A 20,380-nucleotide genomic window follows, 5' to 3' on the forward strand; every position below is an offset into this window, starting at 1 on the left:
TAGTGTGAAAAGAGGGCGTCAATATAAGATAGTCGGTCACAGAGAGATACAACACAGAAACTGATCTCACAACCCACTGAGTCCCTGCTGATTATCAATGACCTATTTGCATTAATCTCACATCACTTCCATTTTTATTAACTCTACCTACATTTGCACAGTTCCCCCCGGATTCTACCAGTCATCTACACATTAGGGGCAATTTACAATAGTTAAATAATTTATTTTCCTGTAACCTCACACATGTGCAACAACTTCCCTCCCACCATGGTGGGGGAGGGGGGGGGGGGGGGGGGTATGAGAGAGAAAGAGAAAGGAAAGGGTGGGGGTTGTTAGAGATTACCTAAAATTGGAGAATTCATTGTTCACATTGTTGGGTTGTAAACTAACCATGAGGAATACGAGGCGCTTTCCCCCCGGTTTGTGTGTGGCCTCATTTTGGCAACGGAGGAGGCCCAAGATAGAATTGTCAGTATGGGAATAGGAGTTTAAATGGTTAGCAACAAGGAGATCATGTGTGCCTTGGAGTGCAAGTGTTCAGCAAAACGATTGCCGAGTCTATGTTTGGTCTCTCTGATGTATAGGAGACCACATTGGGATCACTGGATGCAGTAGATGAGCTTGGAGGAGGTGCACATGAACTTCTGTCTCACCTGGAAGGACTGCTGGGATTTGTGGATGTAAGAGGTATAGGAACAGGTGTCACACCTCCTGTTGTTGCAGGGGACCTGGGTACCTGGGGAGTGGGTTTTCTGAGAAGGAAGGGGTTGAACCAAGGAGTTGTGGACGCAGCGGTCTCTGCGGAAGGCAGAAAGGGTGGAGATGCAAGAAGGTGGGATCACGTTGGAGGCAACGGAAATGTCGGAGATTAGTTTAGCTTAGTTTAGAGACACAGAATGGAAACCGGCCCTTCGGCCCAGAGTCCACACCGACCAATGTCAGCCTTACACTACTAGTTCTATACTACACACCAGGGACAATTTACAGAAGCCAATTTGAGAGGAACCCGGCGAAAACCCACGCGGTTACAGGGAGAACGTACAAACTGTACAGAAAGCACCCGCAGTCCGGATCAAACACGGGTCTCTGACGCTGCAAGGCAGCAACTTGACCGCTGTGCGACTGCCCCCCAATGCCATGTATGGAGGGTGATGTGTGAATGTAGAGGTTGGTGGGGTGAAAGGCGAGGACCAGGGAAACTCTATCCTTGTTCCTTTTGGGGGGAAGGAGGAGCGAGAGCAGAACTACAGGACACAGAGGAGGGATCCATCTATGATAGCAGGAAGGAAACCACATTTTCTGAAGAAAGAGAGTATTTCAGACATCCCAACCTGAAACATCACCTATCCAGGTTCTGCAGAGATACTGCCTAACCCACTGACACTTTGTGTATTTTTTTAAAACAAGCCTCTGCCATTTTAGATGGCTCCAAACTCAACATTTTATTAGGGCCTCAATACATTTATATACAGTAATATTAAGTAAGAAGAGACAGAACAGCACAGACAACATACATTAATTAATTAGTTACTAGGCAAGAAAAGATAAAGCAAATGAAAGGCCTTTGTCTGGTTTAAGTTCTTGAAGTTAAAATGCCTGCTGGAACCACATTGTTGCAGGATATACACATCTAGTTTCAGCGTGGGCAATGCATAACTAAACAAACAGGTTGAACCTGAATGAAGGAGGATCGCACGCCATGATGCACACTCTAGCTGCAGAATCTGCTGCATCCCTGTACACAAAGTAGGTTTCACTCACCGCACAACATCTGGGAAACCCATCCTGTAAATGGTTACAACCACAGCACCGCCAAGGCCGATGTTATGCTGCAAGGCGACCTTTGCCCCAGGAACTTGCCTCTTGTCGGCCTCGCCTCTCAGCTGCCAGCACAGTTCAGCACACTGGGCCAGACCTGACGAGTCAAACACACGCACGCTCGATGTTACACCCTGGGACACAAAACCAACCAATACTGCAGCCAGCCAGCTGCGCTCAGCACTGGGACACGCTGCTACATTTAAATGCTGGAGCAAATACACTTTTAATAGATGCCTTCAGCCCACAGTATGCAACAATGTCATAACGCGTGTTAGTGGAGGTTTTGCATGACATCGTTAATACATTAGGTATTTGATACAGTCTGCCTAACCACAATTTACAGGCTCCTCTCTTGCTTCAATGCTGCTTGGACAAAGCAGATTAGTGGGACTACAGCTGTATGGGTCTGATTCATGTAGTGACACAGATCCAGCAAATCACTTTAAAAAGCTTGATTGAAGAATTTAAATATTAACGCCCTACTTTTCAAGAATACTGACGTGCATTATAGGGTCTTTAAATGAGAGAGATCAAAGTCCCATTATCCTCTAAACCCCCAAACTCTGAAATTCCTTATCTGGACAACGGGACTTAGGATATGTCAACGCTTGTAACACTGGGATAAACAGTTTGGTCTTCATAAACTGCTGGGAGGAAGCAAATTGGGCAGTTTTAGGATCAGGGAGTAATATGATGCCATCCAAGAATTCTGGATTGTAAAGTAATAAAAAGCGGAGGATTTTTATTACTTTATTACTATTTTAACAGGGGCGTTTTAAATGGCACAGAACAAGAGGTTAGTTACATGCCCATTGTCTGACCAGGAAGTGTGTGAACATCAGTTTTCCGAAGTGGTGGTTGTGAAGGTGCAATAATTAAACCAGCTGAAAAATAACTGAATGTGCAAAGAGGGTTTAAATGGGCAAGAACATCACTGAGATTGGCAGCTGTTTCTAGTACAGCCGCACAACTGAGTCTTTAGTTGCTTACAACTAGCATGCCGAACTAACAATTCTCATCTTGGGCTTTATGCAAACCAATTATCATGGAACACGGCATACAAGATTTGTATACTAATTGTACAGGTCACGCAAAAATAATAAATCTGACAAATTATTTTGGGAATGCTCTTTTCAATGAAAATACAAATTACCTTTTTGAATTATCTACAACAAATGAGACAGAAAATTGCTGATGAAGTAATTAATTTTACAAATGAATAATTTCAATTGTGTTCCTTTTTTATTGAAGAATAATCCCCTACACCTACCAACTATATATTTACAAAATTTGCTTGTAACATAAAACCGTGACTGATTCTTGCAACATGGCTTACGTCTGCCAGTCAGAAATAGAGGATTTATAATTTTAGGAAGTTATTTAGAATTGATGAAAATGCTTAGAACATTACAGCATGGAAATTGGCCCTACACTGGAACAAATTCATGCTCCATATCAATTTCAACCTGTCTGACTTCAAAGCACTCTGTCACTGCAGCCTTCCTTTCCTTCAAGCCTCGGGTATATTTGGAAATGAAAATCAGCTTTGGCCAGTTATTTTTTCAGTGCCATCTTTACAATGAAACATTATTCATTCCCCCACACCACTGCATAACTTGTAGATTATCCAAAATATAATCGAGATGGAATTGGAATCACTTTGGGTCAAGTTTAAAAAATACATGACAAGGGTAGCACAGTGACACAGCTAATAGAGCTCATGCCTCCCATGATCTTGTATACATTTATAAAGTCATTTATTAGGGATTGATTTAGGAACACAAAACTAGCAAGGAGTAATTGAGAAAGGAAACATGCCCATGGGTTGAAGTGGTCTCTGCTGACCTGGTTTGATAACTGAACTAGTGCCATTTGCTTGAGTCTCGCCAGTATCCTTAAATCTTTCCTAACCATGCAGTGTATAAATGTCTTTTAAATTGTATCCATCTCTACAGTTTTCACTGGCAACTCGTTCTATATATGCACCATCATCTGTAAGAAGAAAATACCCCTCAAATCTCATAAATCTTTCCCCATCTCACCTTAACTCTATGCCCTGTAGTTTTGGACTCCTGTATGTTGGAACAAAGACTGTGATCACTCACCTTATTTATGCCTCCCATGATCTTGTATACTTTTATAAAGTCACCCCTTGGCCTCCTATGCCCCTTGGAGAAAGTCCCAGCCTATCCACAAGCCCTCCACTCTTGATGTTCCTTAGATGTAGGTGACCTTGTCCTAAACAACTAAAAGCCAACAGGCAACAAGCCATTAGGAAACCAATAGTATATTGTTCTTTACTGTGAGAGGACTTGAATACAGAAGTGAAGATGTCTTAGTTATTACGTATATATTGGGCCGAGGTGAGACTCCACCTGGAGTATTGTGTATATTTTTGTTTTATTGACTGAAAAAGGATATGCTTGTAACAAAGCGAGTGTAAGAAAGATTCACTCGATTGGTTCCAGGTTTGGTGGGTTTGCCAAACGAGAAAAGATTTGAGTAGACTAGGCCTGGACTCTCTAGAGCGATCTCACTGAAACATATAAAATTCTCACAGGGCTTGACAGGCTGGATCCAGGGAGATGTTCCAAATTACATGAATCCTTTCCCAAATAAGAAATCAGAATTGTATGCACTACCATCTCCCAAAGCCGCGCAAAGATGCAGTAATAAAGGCAGCCTTTCTTTTGCCTTCCTATTTACTTGTTGTAACTGCATGGTATTTTTGTGTTTTTTGCACACCTAGACCCCTCTGAACATCAGCATACAATGGTGGCACTCCATTTGAGTAAGATTCTGTTTTTCTTACCAAAGTGAAAAACTTCACATTTTATTCCTACAGAGCAATTCCTGCCAGGCATTAATCTTGAATAAAAAATACTGGAATTACATAAATCAAGCAAATGGTGGTTACGATGCGTCCAATTGAAGTAGAAAAATGACCATGTGACAAATGCTTGAAGATTGCCTGATGCAATGTCCCTTCCCAGTATCCGCACTCCTAAGGAATGACTGTGGCTGAGATAAATGGCAGTGCATGATACCCGCGTTTTAAGCAAGATGACAACAATGATGTTGCTTACGGTAACCAAGAGAATACATTGATTTTGCTTGGAAAAGTGTATTTGTATCACGTGGGAAGTGCCTAGACTTAGCAAGTTTGAATAGGAAATTCAATAGTTGACTTACTCAGGAGTAGTACTATTTTGATGGTTGATCATAGCCAGCACAGGGATTGGTAAGGGGGAAATCACACCGATAGTTGCTATCTAGAGTCTTCTAACATAAGTGAAGTACTAATTGTTAAAAGCTAGTTGGTTTAAATTTAGTTGCTTCTCTCTCTTGAATATTTGAATAATTGACCAACCCTTATCAAAGCTCATCAATTAATTATGTCCTTAATTAATTTCAGCATATTTGGGTTGGAGAAAAATATATCTTCTGCCTTGTAAAATGCAAATATCAAACCTGCTGAATTCATTTCAATTCTGTGTCTTATCACCCAGCATATTACTGAAGGAACTGCTGTGGTGCAGAAAAATGTGAGGAACTTTCCAGAGCCTTTTTAAGGGGTGAGTGAGGTTCAATTACCACCATTAGACTGCACTGGAGAGCATCTAACAATGTGTTCTTGTGAAGACAACATCTGGCAACACACAATAAAATAGCAAGATGCTATATCCTATACAGATTAAACTGTGGTATCTTTATAAACATTCTCTCAGTTGTGATTCATCTGCAAAAATTATCCAACAATTCCTTTTTGAATTCATTTATATGCACAGGAAAATACCTGCAGGCGACGATAGTAAAATTAGATTTCAAGAATCTATTGTGCGTGGGAGCCTTAAATGCTGAGTTTGTATTTTCTAAAGAACAGAGACAATTAATATGCAATTAAAAAAAAATTTTATCTGCAAAAATCTTGCAATAATTAAATTATCCATAGCAAAATTATTGGTCCCTGCTAATATGGTGAACATATGGGTGCTCAAAAAAAGGAATTATTTCATGTTATGGAGCCACAGAATGTGTTCTCCAGATGGAACTCAATCTAAAATGCCCAGAGAAAAGGCCAGCAGGTAAAATATGAAAAGTAAACTAATCAGAAACAGCAGAGCAATTTTTCAAGAGACATACAACAAGGATGTAAAGCCAAAGGGAAAATACAATTACAACATGGCTTTTTACTTGGCATATTCATGGATGATGTCCAAAGGACACTAGTCATTTTGTGAGCAATATGCTCCACTAGGGTCCTGATCCAAAGCAGCATCTATCCATATTCTCCAGGAATGCTGCCTGACCCACTCAGTTACTCCAGCATTTTGAGTCTTTCCTTAGGTCCACAGGTTGGTTTGGAGGTTTTATCTTCATGCTGAATTTCATAGTCTACTATATTTTATGTTTTTAATCCATGTTCTTTCCCAAATCATAATATTTTGATGCCTTTGTGACTCTTGCTTTCAGCCTGCAATAACTAAACTATCAAAAAAAGACACAGTGCTGGAGTACTTCAGAAGGTCAGGCAACGTCTATGAAGAACATAGTTAGCTGATGGTTCTGGTCAGGACTGTTCTTCAGATCCTTCTTCAGTTCGATTGTGGGAAGGGTGGTGGGAAGAAAGCTGGAAGAGAGGAAGAACAGGGCAAAGCCAAGTAGGTGCATGCAGGAGACTGCTGATATTTTCCCAGGTAACTGTCATGAAGTCCAGACCTTGACCTTGACGTAAGGTACATGAACGTAGATGTGTGGATGCTTTCATTATTGTCATTCTGACTACACTCTGATGTAAGAGGCATCCTACTTCAATACGCTCTCACTGGGAATTCACTCCAGCTGAGTGCAGCTCCTCGGAACTTTTAGGTCATTTTGTTTAAACGTTGTTTTTTTTCTGTAGTTATTCAAATACAATCAGTTATTTCTTCCACAGTTATGCTCTTGCAAAATTATTTTAAAATTACAATTAGGGCAACTTCCTAATTGTAACCTAAATTTACAATTAGGTGGATAAAACCAGGAGAGAGAAGAGATGAAATGTGTGGTGACAGGCTGGAGTGGTCAGAGTTTGGGAAAGCAGACAAAAATGAAAAGACCAGAGATATAGCATGGAACGACGGAGTAGTAATCAAGGACATTGACAGCATCACCAGGCCAGGCCAACTCCTGCAACACAGCCAGGCCAATGGGCCTTCAAGGCCAAGACTCTATATGTTTATGAACTTATTTAAAAAACATGAAGGATACAAGATGGTGCCGGAAATGTGACGACTCTGTGTACTGCCTTAGTGTAGTCTACTATTCTTACACTACAATCATTGCACTCTTGTATGACTGTGCTTAGGTATAGTACTATTTTACTGAATTGTATGCAAAATAAAGAATTTCACTGTATCTAGGTACATGTGACAATAAAGTACCATTGTCCAGAATTTCTTGAAATGCAGAAGTCATGACAATCCTAAAATAAATTACTTGCACTTGATTTTTTGAGTGATTGAGACAATGATACAAATACACTTTCCATCAGATGCTTAGTTTCTCCCCCTCCCATACTGAAATTCAATGTAACATTCCATTGCTATCCATTTTTACTTTAAAAAGCCACAGTCGCCACAGTACCAGAATTTTGTTTCCTGTAAATGTGTGGAGGCAGAATTATTGGAACCGAAAGTGTTGGTGCTTCTTCAATCTGCATAATCATTTTTTTTTTCAGCAAACCAATTAAAAAATTGACAAACCAATCCCAAAAATGTACAATCCTGCTTACGTTTGTAGATTTGCCAACTGGAAGCAAGTGCAGTTGAATTCATTAGTCAATAGATGGCGTCTTTAAATAGTCTAGGTTTGACTGACGTTTAAACAGTTATGATAAACGCACTATTTTACTTGGATAACCTCTAAGGAAAGAAAACTTCAATGAGAAGCTATTGGCAGGCTTCCATTCAAGTCTATCGAACATAAGGCAGAGAATAAATATACATAAGTAATCTCCAATTGGCACAAAGAATAAGAATACGAAATTTCCAGATTTTCTTTCTTCTTGAATAATCAAAAAACTAGGGCTTGGGTCAAAATTTAAAAAAAAAATATTTAGGTACTTTTAGATATAACACCAATAGTTAATGTATTGCAATGGAGAATGTAATGTAATAATTTGTTTAATAGACACTTTTTTGGTGGTTCTTGTTTTGAATACTATTCTTTCCTTCTATTCCTATGATATAGGATAAAGGTCCATATATCTTATCATGTGCCAAAAATGCCACTACATTGGTGCTTGTGAAGGTCCCACATTAGATTCATCGAAAGCTGTGGGGAGTAAATGAGTTTACAAAGCAATTATCACAAAATCTGAAAACATAATTTTGGGAATCATTTTGGGACAATCTTCTGAGATTCAGAAAGTAGGAAAATGCAGAGCAGTAGGCTTAACAACTGTCCTGGTGAAAATGCTAGGAGCTGTTATTAGAGACATGTGGCAAGGCATCACAAACAATTCATGGCAATCAAAGTTAACATGGTTTCCTCAAAGAGTTCCAATAACATAGAGTTCTTTGAAGTAACATGTGCTATGAATATACTGGAAGCGGGGGATATACCATGATTTAACGAAGGCATTTGATAAATTGCCACATCAAAGGAGCAAGTCATGTCTTAATACCTTGATAGAGATTTCTGAGAAGGTGACAAAGATGATTGAAGAGGATAGGGCCGTTGATGTCGTCTCCATGGATTTTAGTTAGGCATTTAAAAAAAGTCCGTCATGGTAGGCTGACCCATAGGATCCACGGTAACTTGGTAGTTTAGATTCAGAACTGGTTTACGTATGGAAGTCAGTGGTGGAAGAATGTTATTCTGGCTGGAGGTCTGTGACCAGTGCAGTTCCATAGGGATCTGTGCTGCGACCTCTGTTGTTTGTGATATATACACACGACTTGAACATAATGGTAGATGGGTTTGTTAGCAAGTTTGCAGATGACACCAACATTAATGGCCTTGCAGACAGTGAGGAAAGCTGCAAAGAAAACAGCAGCATATAGATATCAGTTATAGATATAGGTGGAGAAATGGCAGATGGAATTTAATCCAATCAACTGTGAGGCATTGCACTTTAGGAGGTCGACTGTAAAGGGAAAGTATATAGTTAATTTAGTTTATTGTCACGCGTACCGAGGTACAGTGAAAAGCTTTTGTTGTGTGCTCACCAGTCAGCAGAAAGAAAAAACATGATTACAATTGAGCCATTCATAGTGTAGATAATGGTAAGATCCTTAACAGCATTGGTGTACAAAGGGATGCTGAGTCCAAGTCCATAGCTTCCTGAAAGTAGAATGATAAAGTAGGCATTTGGTATGCTTGCCTTCATCGGTTGAGGCAATGAATACGAGTCAGGAAGTCATGTTTGGAGTATTCTGTGCAGTCCTGGTTTTCCCATTACAGGAAGGGTGTGGAGGCTTTGGAGAGGGTGCAGAAGATGTTGCCTGGATTGAAGGTATTACTAGGAGAGATGGACAAACTTGGATTGTTTTCTCTGGAACATCAAAAGTTGAGGAGAGAGCTGATAGACCTTACTATTTTACAATTTATATAAATGATGGACAAAGGCACTGAAGGTATGGTTGTTTGTTAATAACACAAAGGTAGGTAAGAAAGTAAGAGGACATATGGAGGCTACTAAGGAACATAGATAATTAGGTGAATGGGTACAAATCTGAGAAATAAAGTAAAAGCTGGGAAAATGTGAAATTGTCCAACTGACAGAAAAAAATCCAATGTTGTATAAACAGTGAGAAATTGGAGAACTCAAGGAGCAGACGGATTTGGGTCTCAGGGCATGATTCACAAAATCTGAGTGTACAGGTACAATTATGAAATCTAATAGTAGGTATGTTGCAAAGCCTACCTGAAGCGTCGCTGAAAATCTGTCCCAGCCCGTGTGCGCGATTTTGGCGCCGTTTAGAGGGGGGCGGGTTTAAAATGCGATTTTCCCTAGGCTGTTCAAATCGAGGTTTTTCAGCCTAGTTAATTATTAACGAAAAATCGCTGGAAGATTCCGTAGCTGGAGCTATTTTTAGTTTTAAGGGCTTTCTTTACTTGTTATAGTAGGTTAAAAATTAACCTCTAAACCCACGACCGCCGACAACGGGTCGGATCTCATACAGGGGAAAACAGAAGGTAGGCTGTTTATTTTTACATTAAAAAGGGCTTCTTAAGATCCCTTTATACAAAGTTTAATGTTGCGAGTAGCTAATTTGGGCCCCATTATATACCGCAGTATTTTTCTGGGCATTTGAGGGCACAAATCTACCGCAATGTGAACGTTCTAAACCAGCGCGTTCACAGGATCCCACTAGAAAGCTGATTTAAATGGACATTAATTTACAGCAATTGAACACTAAATTCCTTCCATTTGGCCTATAAATTAATGTAAATGAGATTTAAAAATCATGTTTTATTGTGAATTATTTGTGAATATTATTTGGACACTTAGGCTATTTAAAAATGTTAATCATTTATTAAGAAATGGATAGATGTTTAGATCTAGTAATTGAAGTTTAAAATTAGCTACAATTGGGTAACTATAATTATATGCTTTAATTTCAGGCCATCCAAGTAAGATTATTTTATATTTGTTTCAGAATGCTTCAATCTATGATAACTGAAAATGTCATTCAGTTCTCTTAATTTTTAAGAAAGTTATGGGCTTTTGACTGTCCACGATCACAGCTTTTTTGTTATGTCCATAGAAAATCAATAGGGAACAAGATGCTAATTTCCGAGTATGAAAATGGCCATAACTTTTTAAATACTTGAGATGTGAAAGTGAATTAGATGTCAAATTAAACTTCTTTTTATGCTTTATCTGATGGGATAAATTGCAGACTTGATTTTTAAAATCTCAAAATTTTGTAACATTGCTACTAATAGGTTATAATTTATTGTTAGCGATATTGGATACATTAGTAGGGAGGTTATGGTTCACTTATTTGTAAATTGATGAGACTGGTTGATGGAGTATCGCGTACAGTTTCAGTCTCCTTATTTAAGGAAGGGTATTAAAGTATTGGAAGCAGTTCAGAGAAAGTGCACTAGATTAATTTCTGGAATGAGCAGATTATCTTAAAAGGAAAGATTAGGTAAATTAAGCCTGTATCTACGAGAGTTGAGAGCAGGGGGAAAGGACTTGCTTGAAAGATCTTGACTGGATGGATGTGGAGAGGATGATTTCCCTGTGAGAGAATATAGAACTAGGATAACTGTGTAAAAATAAGGGGCTGCCCTTTTAAGACAGATGAGTTTTTGGAACACTCTTCGTCAAAGGACAGTGGAGGCAATCATTGAATATTTTGAAGCAGAGGCAGACAGATACTTGAGAAGCAAGGAAATTAAGAGTTATTGCCGATAAAAGGGAATGCAGAGTTGGGTTATAATTAAACCAGCTTTTAAATGGCAGATGAGTTTTGAGGGGCTTACCTGACCCACATCACTTCTCAATTTTTATGTTATCTGCACAATATCTCTTAAAGCAACAGATCTCAATAAAAACTTCACAAATATTACAGATCAATAGGGACAATATTAAATATATTTTATATGATAATGGAAAGTAATTTCTATGTTGTATATTGTTAGATTATATCATTGTCAGGGGATTTCACTGCTAATGCATTCTACATTAACAATTACTCCGTACTTTATATAAGCAGTATCATTAGAAGCATAGAGATAAAAATCACACATGCAACTGGTGCAGTACCTCATGAGCTCCCCACACCAAGGATACGCCATTCCTAAATTTCCTGTCTCGCATATGTGGAAAACATTTTGTATCCTACCATTGAGGGGAAGGTACAGCAGTCTGAAAATTGTGACCACGAGGTTCAAGAGCAGCTTCTTCCCAGTAACTATCAGGCTCTTAAACGCCACACAACACTACCCTTAGCATTTATGAACTTCTTTGGACTCTGTCTTTGGGTGCACTACTGTTACATGAGAATTTTGCCCAAACAGTCTGTGACCATAGCGCTATGTTTAAAGCCCATATCATTGTGGCCAGTAGCGTTATATTTAAACCCCATAGCGTTGCAGCCGACAGCTCTATGTTTAAATCCCCATGCGCCAAACCGGCAGCGTTGTGTGTATTGCTTTACGCGCCAGTCTACGGCTCGTTGCCCTTTGTCGCTTTGTTCCCAAAGGGGCGGGGCTTGCTCGGATGCAGTCCCCTGCCATTGGTTATAGTTCGAATTTGGGAGCAGCGCCATTGTCGAGGACTTGCCGGCGGTTATTTCAACGGCTGATTTCTGCCAGGATAAGCCATAAATTAGTTCATGTACGAGAAGAATTCACCGACAGGCTGGGTTGTGATCAGCACCGTGGACGGAGGCAGAGAGTAAAACGGACCCCGCGCGTACCAAGAAAAGCATTGTTTTTGTTTTCTCTCTTGCCAATAAAACTGATTAGTAACTAAACAGATGAGTGAGCCTTTTTCTGTTCTACTGGTCAGATCCTTGAACCTGTTCCCTTGTAACATGCTCCCATATATTTTTTTTGCAATATTACGGATATTAATTTGTGGATTTTTTTGTGATTATTTTATCTGTGTGTATTGCCTGTTATCTGCTCTAGTAAGACTTTCATTGTTCCTTTGTCAATACACATAACAATTAACCACTCTTGACTCTTGATATCCCCTGGCTCCTAATATACATTACCCCCCTGGTCCCTGAGGGGACCTATTTTGTCCTTAACTATCCTCTAGCTTACAATATACATAGAACATATTTATTAGAGGGCTTTACGATACACCTTTATCCTACTTACCAGTCATTTCATGGTTCCTTTATGCCCAAATTTCTTTCTTAATTTTTCTCCAATATCCTTTGTAAAAGTCTTGTCTTTTGAGACTTATTTGATAATAATTTCCAATACCAAAATAAAAGTTTACTCAACATCAATAGTGTTCTACAGCTCAAATTACCAAATTTGCAAATGTATCTTTAGGGTGATTCTCCCCACCTTCCTTTCTTCCATGCACTTTATTCCAATTTATCCATTTATCTTAATTAGTAAGCAGATCTACAACAAAGAACAGCCTGTACCTGTGGCACCTAATGGGTGGCCTTTTGATATTAGTCCACCACTTGGATTTATGACCCATTTTCCACCATATGTATTATCACCTCTGTCAATCAATTCTCCAGCTTTACCTAGAAGAGCAAATGCAAAATAAATAGCAGAGATTATAATCTCAAATATACTGAGAGGCAAAATATGCTTTAAGCACTCAAAAAGCAAAATGTCCAGTTTGCTTGAAGTCTAAAAAAAGGAAATTCTGCAAATATTCAGCACCTCTGAGAACATTCAACACTCCTTCATTAGAACTAGGAAAAAAATGAAATTGTAATAGATTATACCACTTCTAACATTTATCTTCAATGGTATGCAGGCAGAATTTAATAAGGCAGATGTTGCAGGTGACACAGTGGCACTGCCTTACAGCGTCAGAGATCTGGGTTCAATCCTGACAACGGGTGTGGTCTGAACGGAGTTTGTACATTCTCCCTGTTTGCACGTTCTCCCAGTGACCATGTGGGTTTTCTCCAAGTGCACTGGTTTCCTCCCACACTCCAAAAACATACTTGTTTGTAGGTTAATAGGCTTTGGTAAAATTGTAACTTGCCCCTAGTGTGTGGGATAGTGCTAGCGTATGGGACGATTGTTGGATTGGCATGGACTCGGTGGGCCGAACGGTCTGCGTCCGTGCGGTATCTCAAGTTTAAAGGATACACTATGAATGACAATGACATCATGGTGACTGAGGTGTGGATCAGAAAGTGGTCCCTCCAAGTGAAACTTTGATTTATATGCACTTATATAAATGGCTCAAAGTTTGCAGTCAATCACGAGCCAGCATAGACCACCGAATAAATAATACACCCTCACCAGTGTAAGGCATTGCCTGGCCAAAGGTTCTTTAAAGAAAGAATGATTAAAGGAGGGAGACAGAACCTACCCATTTCCACAAAATCACTGAAGCATCCCCAACCCCAAAATGGCTTAGCAGAATTGATGAAAAATCATTAGCCTGAAATATTAACCGTCTTTCTCAGCAGATGCTTAACCTTATGTTACTTACAGCATTCTATGTTTTGTTATAGATTTAGAACACCTGTACTGTTTGCTTTAGAACAATTCCAGTAATCCCACTTCCATCTCTTCAGAATCCATCCTTATGTTTTTACTTGTCTCTTTTGCCAGCCACTCTTGCCTTGCAAAGGGCATGTTTGTCTCTTAAATGCCTTATCAAGGACATTCTCTTACAACCTATGCTGCATTACCCATTGTTTCCTCGCAGCATTTGATTAAAGCTTTTTGTGACATTAATTCCAACCTGAAATTATCATTTTGCTGCCTGCATATCTCAGTGAAAAGGGCAAATTAAGGCAGATTTGGGTGCACTTACATGAAGGGGTGGTGTTCCTGCAAGATTTGGATTAAGACTCATTATTGGAATAGGGAATGAGATTCCATTAATGGTTCAGATTAATGAATTGTGAAAGGAGCTGATGGCCAGTGAAGGGGGATTGGGAAGCAAAATGTTAAAATGCCTCCAATGGGATCGTTGAAATTGAGTAAATATCATGACAGGGCAGTTATAGAGACATCGTCATAGTGGGAAACAGGCCCTTTGGCCCAATCAGTCCATAACAACCAAACTAACCATTTTAGTTAATCCTATTTACGTGCCTTTGGCCCATATCACTCTACATCTTTCCTACCCATGTTACCATCCAATTTTTATTTTTTAAGGCAGCACAGTGATGCAATGGTAGAGGGGACCCAGGTTGATCCTGGTGAGCCAAATTGCCTGTTTCCGCACTGTATCTGTATCTCTAAACTCTAATATTGTTATTGTACCTGCATCAACTGGCTGGCAGCTAGTTCCATATATCCACCAGCCTGCATGAGAAAATGTTGCCGCTCAGGTTCCTATTAAATCTTTCCCCTCTCACCTTAAACCTACACCCTCTAGTTCTTGATACCCCATACCATGGGAAAAAGACTGTGCATTCACCCTATCCATTCCCCTCATGATTTTACACACCTCTAGGAGATCTCCCCTCATTCAAGGGGCCCTTTGTCCCCAGGAAACAGTTCTAACTTACCCAACCTCTCCTTACACCTCAGGTCCTGGCAACATCCTTGTAAATCTTATCTGCACTCTTTCCAACCTAACGGTATAATCCCTACAGCAGGGCGACCGAAAACAAACACAATACTCCAAGTATGCCCTCACCAGCTCTTGCACATCTGTAACATGACGTTCCAATTTCTATACTCAATTCCTCAACTGATATGCCATAGAAGAAGAATTACGCCATTCGGCCCACCATGTCTACTCCGCTATTCAATCATCGCTGATCTACATTTCCCTCTCAACCCCATTCTCCTCCCTTCTCCGCACATCCTTTGACACCCTTACTAATCAAGAACCTGTCAATCTCCACTTTAAAAATACCCATAGAATTGGCCTCCATTGTCGTCTGTGACCATGAATTCCAGATGCCCCACCTTCTGGTTAAAGAAACTCCTCATCTCCTTTCTAAAGGTACGTTCTTTTATTTGAGGCTGTCCTTTCTGGTCCTAGACTCTGCCACTAGTGGAAACATCCTCTCCTCATCCACTATCCAGGTCTTTTAGATCATAGATCATCAAAGATCAATCCAATCATTCTCTAAACGTGCTCTGGACCCTCTCCAATGCCAGCACATCCCTCCTCAGATATGGGGCCCAAAACTCCCAACCTGTCCAATTCCATCTGCAGCCTCCCTGCTCCCTCAACACTACCTGCCCCTCCACCTACCTTTGTATCATCTGTAAACTTGGGCACAAAGCCATCAATTCCATCATCCAAATCATTAATATACAACGTGAAGAGTAGCGGCCCCAGCAGCGACCCCTGTGGAACACCAATAGTCATTGGCTGCCAACTAGAAAATACACCCTTTGTTCCCACTCTTTCCCTTCTGCCATCCAGCCAATCTTCCCTCTAATATCGTGGGTTCTCATCTTGTTTAGCAGCCTCACATGCGGCACCTTATCAAAGGCCTGCTGAAAATTTAAGTAAACATCCACTGACTCTCCTTTATCTATCCTGATATTTACTTATTCAAAGAATTCCAACTGATTTGTCATGCTGACCTGACGATTTTATCGTGCTTCTAAGTACTCAGAAATCTCATCCTTTATAATGCACTGTAATATCGTACCAACCACTGAAGTTAGGCAAACTGGCCTATATTTCCCCTCTTTTGCCTCCATCCTTCTTCCAATTGTTCCATCAATCCCCAAAATTCTGTGACATAAAATTTAGATTAACTTCCATTCTGTCCCAAAGATATGCTTTAACACAATTTTTCCCCAGGGACACTCCCAGCTACTTAGATTTGTGGAAGAAATAGCACAGCAACAGAATTATCATGTCAAGTTCCAATACAAGTAAAACTTTTGATAATTAGCAATTACCTTCAGGACAAAGCCCAAGGGCTTCATAAGTAATGAGCTCGTTAGCTGAAAAGCAGTCATGAAGTTCAATGACATCCACATCAGTCGGCTTCAAACCAGATTCCTCAAAACATTTTCTTGCTGCCTCTTTAGTCATATCAAACCCAACCTACAAAATGCAATGAAAAAAAGATTATTTTAATTTCCTCTTTTAGAAGTATTGTTCTAGATTGCATTGTTTCTTGCATGTTTTTTCTTTATTTGTTCACGTTGGGCACCGCTAGCAAGGCTGGCATTTATTGACCACCCCTAAATGCACTTGAGAAAGAAGGTGGTTGTGAGCCACCTTGTGAGCCAATGAAACATCGTGGGAATTTTCAGGACTTGGGTCCAGTGACAAGAAGGAACGTTGTTGCATGGCCATGTCAGGATGGTGAGCGACCTGGAAGGGAACATGCAGGCAGATGCATTCTCTTGTGCCTTTTGCTTTGGTGTTTTGGCGATGCAAGAGAGTCCCAGCCATGCACTAGACTGATCATTATTGTGTGGCTCTATTTCAAACTACGTCACTTTACATTCTAATGTTAACGGAAGACTTGTGATCAAAGTGGTTAAGGCATGAAATCCAGGTTGAATGAAAAAAACACCCATTTTACAACTCTGGTTTTATTCCTATTTTTACTTTTGATCCAAGATTGCAACTATAGTCATAAGTGAAAATCTCTGGGATATTGACAGACTTGTTATTACAATTGTGGACATATTGATTTTCAGAATGCCACAGAGTACAATTTGATTCAAAATTAATGAAGTGTCTCTTTCTGGACAAAATCATTCTCACCTTTAAAATACAGCAGGTGGAGCAGAAGAGCCAATACTTAGTTCAAGTGGATGAAGAAACATAAAATTGAATCTCCTTCATACTAAACCTAACTGATCCCATTTTATTAGGCAATATCAAGTAACCACAAGTAACAATTTTTTTAAATCATTTCATGGTCATTTATAGATAAGCCTAGCATTCAAAAAGTTGGCAGAAAATTCTGTATCAACTATATCTAAAATATATAGATATACAGCCAGCCATTAATGTAATGAATATGCTGCAATAATCCTGTTGTTAAGCCTAAATTATAGGTGCAACAGATGGTTCCATATTCTTGAATCCAATGTCATACATCTGTAATCGCAGGTATTAAAAATTCTAGTGTCTTTGAAGAGCATCAATTTCATTAATATTTCTTTACATTATAAACAATTTGAGGATTTCCCAATTTTATTAAAATTATGTGGGTTTTCTTTGAGTACATTATATTTCCATCTGGTTCATCAGGCACCAGGGTCTAAGCAATTCAGAACATTCATGTGATGTTATATTTGCCTACAGCATTCAATGTTCCATCATTGCTCTTCTTTGTGCTGTGTTTTCCAATGTCTCCTTTTCAAAACTAATAATTGACTTCACTTGGAGCACTGAAGTCACCCCTGGTAATGAGATCATGTTTTCTGGAAATCATGAGATGACATGGTCCACATCTTTATGGAGTCAGAGTCTAGTTTTTCCAGAGTTTATCAAGGTTGGGATGTTGGTACTAATACTGGTAGCATATGTCTTAACAATAAAATAAAAGTTGTTCCCACAGTTTCTATATATTCTTACGTAACTGCAATAAAAATAAGTCACATTATATGCCACTTTTAACATGTAAAAGGTGCACAAGCATAATCAAGACAGTTTGAAAGCAGGTTTAGAAATCAAAAGATTTTATGCAGCTTGCTTCCACTGTTCAAAATCCTCAAGGTTCACATCACGGGGATTGCAATTTCCCTTCTCTGCTGACCAACCTGACATTGACATCCAACACTCTAACAACATCTCTCACAATCACCCAACAGTTCACCATTCCCTAATAATCACCTCTAGATTCCTGAGGCAGCATTCTTCAGTAATTTGCCTCCCTAGATTGGACTCCAAAATGTTCCCAGTGAGTCAACTATCTCAAAAGCATCAAACCTACAGATATGCATGCTACAATCCTCAGCAGGTTACAATCTTCCATCTCAGACTGTGTGACACGTGCTGTGCGTCCCAATTATTTTGAAATAATTATATATTTTTATATATTTTTAGTCTTTTGAAATAATTCTTATATTCTTTTGAAATAATTATATTATAGATCACAAGGCAGAGATTTACAGTACCATGTTTGAAAAGTGCATTCCAGTATGTCCAGAGTGTTTAATTGTCTTGCGCAACAATCAAATTCTTACTTGCTGCAGCTTAACAGGTCCATTAACACATATAGCGCAAAGGGAGAAAGTAATGTGCTCAGTGTTTCATTTTAGTAACTGAACATGAAGTAAAAAAACACAGCATTTATGAATTAGCAATATCTCATGCGTAGAAATTAGATCGAACCATTGAAGGGATCAATAGGAGGCACTGTCTCAAAGGCAGCCAATATTATCAAAGACCCACAACACCCTGGCCACGGTGTTAATAGAGTAAACTGAAGTCTGTAATCCAACCAAAAACATAGTCCATAGAAGATTATAGGTGCTGGCAGTGTTTAATGTGGTGCAATGTTCAAGATCATATAGGAAGAAGTGCTTTCATGCTCCAGTACCTTTTTTGCGAAATTAGATAGTGGCGAGGGTGTTGTGGGTCTCTGATATTACTGGCTGCCTTTTTGAGGCAGTGCCTCCAAAAGATCCCTTCAATGGTGAGGTCTAACTCCTACCCATGAGATATGAATTAGCAATAAATGCTGTGTTTTTATTACTTTGAGTTCAGTACCTATAATGAAACACTGAGCATTATTCTCTCCCTTTGAGCTATATGTGGTGATATATCCACATTATGCTGCTGAAATTAATGACATTGGTGAAGTTAAACATGCAAGCTAACACCTGTAGTAACATATATGATGTGGTTACTTGCTGAAAGCCACAATGGAATGTGCTATTGGATTTAAATACATGAGAAATTTGCAGTATTCCATGCATCTTGCAATGAGAGGGTCTGTTGTTAATTGTTTTCTCCCCCAAAGTGAGACATCCCCACCTAATGGTCAACTTTAGAACTGAATCCAATCTCGCAGCTGAAGAAATGCCACAAAGTGCTGGAAGAACTCAGCAGGTTAGGCAGCCTCTCTGGAGGACATGGGCGGGCAATGTTTCAGCCTGGACCCTTCTTCAGATTGATTGTAGGGTCCAGACCTGAAAGGTCCCCTATCTATGTCCTCCAGAGATGCTACCCGCTGAGTTTGTGTCTTTTTTGTTGTAAACTAGCATCTGCAGTTTAGTTTAGTTTAGTTTAGAGATATAGGTTCACAAATAGCTTCTTCCCATTTGATTATTGAACCACCCTAAACATACCCTTACCAATCACTGCCGACTGCTGCCCTACCTAATTGCTGCCAGAACCTTGATTCCACCCCTTCCCTAACATATTTCCCAATCCAATGTCAGGCCTTTGATAGCCTCCCTCATCACCCAATGTCAGTCATTGGCCCCATAAACTCTAAGTATTTCTGTGCAAACTTCATCCAATGTCATGCATGACTGTATTTAGTTTAGTTTATTTAGTTCAGTTTAGAAATACAGCGCAGAAACAGGCCCTTCGGTCCACCGAGTCCGCACCAACAGCGATTCCCACACATCCACACTGTCCTACACACACTAGGAACAATTTACACATACACCAAGCCAATTAACCTACAAACCTGTACCTCTTTGGAGTGTGGGAGGAAACCGAAGATCTCGGAGAAAACCCACGTGGTCACGGGTAGACCGTACAAACTCCGTACAGATAGCATCTGTAGTCAGGATTGAACCCGGGCCTCTGGTGCTGCAAGTGCTGTAAGGCAGCAGCTCTACCGCTGTGCCACCATGGCTGCCCATTTCAGTCCCATCTGCCAGTAACCTAATGGTTCCATATGGATGAGTTCTAGACAGGAGCCGTCTCAAATCCAAACTAGGTTGGCAGCTTGCTGACATTATTCAAATGAGGTCATAGTAAAAATAGCTCAAGCTACGCATCACATTA

The 20,380-nt window shown here is 39.7% G+C and overlaps 1 protein-coding gene across 1 annotated transcript in view; it reads right to left on the minus strand.

Moving 5' to 3' along the window:
• The window catches only part of scp2 (sterol carrier protein 2), a 62,694-nt gene that overhangs the window by 22,368 nt on the left and 19,946 nt on the right, over positions 1-20,380 (minus strand). Inside the window, exons 10-12 of the mRNA XM_033028506.1 lie at positions 16,354-16,501; positions 12,927-13,034; positions 1,762-1,915 (exon numbers count right to left, since the gene is read on the minus strand). Of these exons, the coding sequence (XP_032884397.1) occupies positions 1,762-1,915; positions 12,927-13,034; positions 16,354-16,501 (410 nt within the window). The remainder of the gene's footprint in view (positions 1-1,761; positions 1,916-12,926; positions 13,035-16,353; positions 16,502-20,380) is intronic.

This window comes from Amblyraja radiata, chromosome 10, assembly GCF_010909765.2.
Source record: "Amblyraja radiata isolate CabotCenter1 chromosome 10, sAmbRad1.1.pri, whole genome shotgun sequence".
Classification (NCBI taxonomy): domain Eukaryota; kingdom Metazoa; phylum Chordata; class Chondrichthyes; order Rajiformes; family Rajidae; genus Amblyraja; species Amblyraja radiata.